Raw genomic sequence first — 4,893 nt, 5'->3', positions numbered from 1 at the left:
GAGCAACATGAAAAAGGTAAATCAGATATAAAGGATAAAAGACACAGGAAGTGACCTCTCTGTCCATTGTGGGAGGTCAGAAGACCCCGCCCAGAATAAAACATTAATTGAATAGAGTAAATACATAACACATGTTCATATCTCATCGCTTTCAACAGTTTCAACAACAACAACATCAACAACAAAATAATTCAAGTAATCAATAAACTGATGAGTCAAATAATGAAAATGGCCGAAATTTTAAAATCATTAAATCAAAATGATAATAATAATAATAATAATAATAATAATAATAATAATAATAATAATAATAATAATAATAATAATAATAATAATAATGATAATAATAATAATAATAATAATAATAATAATAATATAATAATAATAATAATAATTATTATTATTATTATTATTATTATTATTATTATTATTATCATCATTATAATAAAACGTATACATTTTGCATAGTGAGTATAAAACGCAATACAATATATAATCTATTATTTGCTTATGTTGGAAGGGGGGGGGAGGGGGTATGGAGGGGAGGGGGCATTGCCTTCAATGTAAAATGCTGCATTTGTTTGTCTTGTTTTCCAAGAGGTTTTGCCTCTACTCACGACCGTTAAGGACAATTCAACGCCCATTTCGACGGAAGTTACCAGTAGTTAAAAAAGCTGGAAAAAAATAGCTTAAAAGGATGTCTCAGACCGTCAGTTTTTATAACATGACGCAACATTAACTAAAAATATAATTATAAAATTTCATTAATATAACAGTGTTTATTCTTCTATCTTTTCATAATGGTGGTATTGGTGGTGGTGGGTGATGGTGATGATGATGATGATGATGATGCTGATAATGATGATGGCGATGATAATGACGACTACGACGAAGACGACGATGATGATGATGTTGATATTGATGATGATGATGATGATGATGATGATGATGATGATGATGATGATGATGATGATGATGATGATGATGATGATGATGATGATGATGATGATGATGATGATGTGATGATTATAATGATGATGATGACGATGAAGTAACAAAGATTATATAATAATAGAATTTATAGAAAAAAACAGCATAATATTTACAACAACAACAACAAAAATATCAACATAATCAAATATAACAACAGTATCATTTTCAAACATTTTAAAACAGGATAAAAATAACATTGTGAATCAACCAAAGGCAGTTCAATTCTTTTTCATACAACAACAATAATCTAAATTATTCAATATTCAACAAAAATCCATAACATGTTTTGAATGTTTTTAAGGGTTTTATGGCGATTGCAACACATTAAGGTCATATCAGCGCCAGTAAAAAGGAAGAAAATGGGATAGTAGAAAGTTCTAGAATTAGAATTAAAGCATCCAAGAAAAGGTATGACAAAGGGGAATTGGTTCAAATAGGAAACAGGTGTAGATTCCAAGAGTACACTATCAAAGTACTTAGTTTGAAATCACCTAAAAGTCTCATCCAGACACAAACACAGGTCCCAACTAAGAGGAATACACTCAAATGTTTACAAATCATATAATATAATATGTAAACTAAACATAATACAATGCATAACAGAGAGATGATTTACAAGGAAAAATATATCATCTCCCAAAACTATAACTATACATTCGACTGTTTCCCTCTCAGCCAAGGACTCCGACCAAGGTCAGGACAAAACCAAGCAACCTCGTTCCAAGACAAAGACAGAAAGCAATTGGAAAACAGATGAGGGGATAGAAGACACTGCAAGTACCTCCCTGCCCGCTATGGGAGGTAGGAACCCCACCCAGGAAAAAAATGGGATAGTAAAAAGTTCTAGAATTACAATTAAAGCAGCCAAGAGAAAGTAAGAAAAGGGGGAACTGGGAACAAATAGGGATCAGATGTAGATTCCAAGAGCACACCACCAATGTACTTAGTTTGAGATCACCTATAAGTCTCATCCGGACACAAGCACAAAATCCAACAAAGAGGAATACACTCAAATGCTTATTCATTATACATTAAAAATAACAAATATAACAATACATAACAGAGAGATGATTTACAAGGAAAAAAATATCATCTCCCAAAACAATAACTACGCATTTGACTGTTTCCCTCCCAGCCAGGACTTCGTCCAGGGCCAGGAAAAAAACAAGTAATCTCATTCCAAGACAAAGACAGAAAGCATGTTGGAAAACAGACATAGGGGGATAGAAGACGCAGTAAGTACCTCCCTGCCCACTATGGGAGGTCTGGAACCTTTTATTTTACATGGATAAATAAGAAGAATCCAACATGCATTGGAAATAAATATTTGTAAAAAATTGCCTTCAGAAACGTTTTTATTCCCGATTCGATCGATGGGGCTAATTATAGATTTTATAATGAGCACAATTCAATGCAATTATTATTAAAATGGAAATGTTTGAAATAAAGAAATAAAGCGATTTATTAAATATTATTGTGAGTCGTTTAGAGCCATAAGGTCCATGGAGCCGAAGTTTATCCCGGTTTCTATGGCGATAAACGGACAATAGCAATTGCTTGTTATCCTTTGGATAGGATGCTAGTCTATCGTTAAGTAATTTCCGCTAAATCTAACAGTCCTAGCTACCCATGCACTGCTAGGTGGACAGGAGAGGGGCGGGGGTGGGGGGTGGGGGGGGGGCGGGGTGTCAGAAAAAAAAATGTCGATTGCACCCCGGTATCGATGTTGGTCCCTTTGCGTGTGTGAAGCGAGTGCTCTATCAATTGAACTATCTGTACCTTCTGTATAGAATGCACAGCTTAACTCACTAGAGATTTTTGCTACTTTTCAAAATGGGAAAAAAATGTCTAAAAAATGAGCATGTACATAGATAGTTTTCTTCAACTAACATTAATGTGTAAAAATTTTTAATATTAGCTTTGATACTACGCCTATAATTTGTCTCAGAAAAATGTAATAAATAGGCATGGGGTAAAAGTAACCCGGGTATGGTACAGAAAACTTTTAAAGTTAAATTTCTCTCCGCTGGGTTTCACCGCCAGCTTCAAGAATCATAAGTGGTTGGCTTAATATTATAATGTATTTGGTAGTAGAGAGTAAATGACGTTGTAAATGAAAGGTATTGCTGAGTCTCACACGATGGAAATACGAAGATAATATTGTTATTTTAAAGAGCAATACATTATAACAACCTTTTCTTGCACTATATGACGTCATAATGAATTCATGAAAACGATGACTTTAAAGTGCAATGTATTACAACCAACATTTCGTGCACTTTATGACGTCATAATGAATTCATAACAACTATTCCTTGTAATTTATGACGTCATAATGAATTCGGGAAAACGACGAATGTATTGTTATGTTTAAGTGAAATGTACTATAACAAACATTTCTTGCATTTTATGACGTCATAATGAATTCATAACAATTATTTCTCGCACTTTATGACGTCATAATGAATTTATAACAACTATTTCTTGCACTTTATAACGTCATGATGAATTTATAATAACTATTACTTGCACTTTATGACGTCATAATGAATTCGTGAAAACGAAGAAGGTATTGTTGGTTTAAAGTGCAAAACATTATAACATCTATTACTTGCACGTTATGACATCATTATAATGAATTAATAACAACTATTCCTTGCACTTTATGACATCATAATGAATTCATAAGAACTATTTCTTGCTTGCACTTTATGACGTCATAATGAATTCATAACAACTATTACTTGCACTTTATGACGTCATTATAATGAATTCATAACAACTATTTCTTGCTTGCACTTTATGACGTCATTATAATGAATTCATAACAACTATTTCTTGCTTGCACTTTATGACGTCATTATAATGAATTCATAACAACTATTTCTTGCTTGCACTTTATGACGTCATAATGAATTGTGAGTTCAACCCGACTGATTGGCGTCCCGGCACGTCCTTTGGAATTGTATGTTGTACGTCATCACAACAATCTCTTGACTATCCGTCAGGTTGCAGGCGTCTCTTCCCTGGGAAAGGAAAATACGGAATGACATGGCAATAGGCAGTGAAGCAGAATCAGCTATAGATAATTCGAAGATGACGTCACTCAGGCCTTTGTTATTGTTTTTGCCATCCGCGTTTGTGAGTTGTTCTCACTAAACTGTATTAACCAGACTATAAAGGTTCATGGTTATACAGAGTTTGTGTGTTGGTCCGTTATACTTCCGGATGGCAATGTTGTGAACTCCTTAGCCAAGGGCATTCTATCTATAGCATCCCATTCAACAAGCCCGTTCTTAACTCACTCAACCCTAACACTGGTCGGACAACATGGTTTGTTGTTTTATAAGCAATAACTTGAATGAAATCGACCTTTATCTAATCAATGTTATTGTTTTTATAGATTGTATGTGCTTGGGTAAGGAGCTCACAACATTGTCATCCGGAAATAAAACGGATCAACACACAAAACTATGTGTGACTTTAAGCGTGTATCGTCTAGTTAATAAGTTTAGTGAGGATTAGTCACAAACATGGATGGCAAGAAACAATAACAAAGACCTGAGTGGCGTCAACTTCGAACTATCTATATACAAATTAATATATATTGCAACAGCATTGTAAGTAGGAAAAACAGTATAAATAACTCAAATATAATGGAAAGTAAGGAAAAAAGAGTGCATCCTTCTCTAGGGCATGCCACTTTGATATTTGTAAGCACAAAAATAATATTTTAACAATGGACTTAATGAATAATAACTTATTAAGCTGTAACTTAAATCAATTAGCTAATAACAAAGGGGAGCACCTCTTTCCTAGCGTAACTCGATGTATAAGTCTATAACACACACTTATTAAGATGTTTTTTAATTTATTTTTTTTAAATTGAGCTTTATATAG

General features: G+C 33.4%; 1 protein-coding gene across 2 annotated transcripts in view; it reads right to left on the bottom strand.

Annotated features, from left to right (window-relative positions):
• Positions 1-458: 458 nt before the first annotated feature.
• The window catches only part of LOC144978010 (uncharacterized), a 194,024-nt gene continuing 189,589 nt past the window's right edge, over positions 459-4,893 (bottom strand). For both annotated transcript variants that reach the window (XM_078923436.1, XM_078923437.1), the window contains one exon: positions 459-4,019. In XM_078923436.1, coding sequence (XP_078779562.1) covers positions 3,918-4,019 — 102 coding nt within the window. In that variant the 3' untranslated portion in view covers positions 459-3,917. The remainder of the gene's footprint in view (positions 4,020-4,893) is intronic.

This window comes from Berghia stephanieae, chromosome 8 (genome assembly GCF_034508935.2).
Source record: "Berghia stephanieae isolate SIO BIC M18660-M18661 chromosome 8, UCSD_Bste_1.3, whole genome shotgun sequence".
Classification (NCBI taxonomy): domain Eukaryota; kingdom Metazoa; phylum Mollusca; class Gastropoda; order Nudibranchia; family Aeolidiidae; genus Berghia; species Berghia stephanieae.
This window is presented reverse-complemented; position numbering and strand designations above follow the sequence as displayed.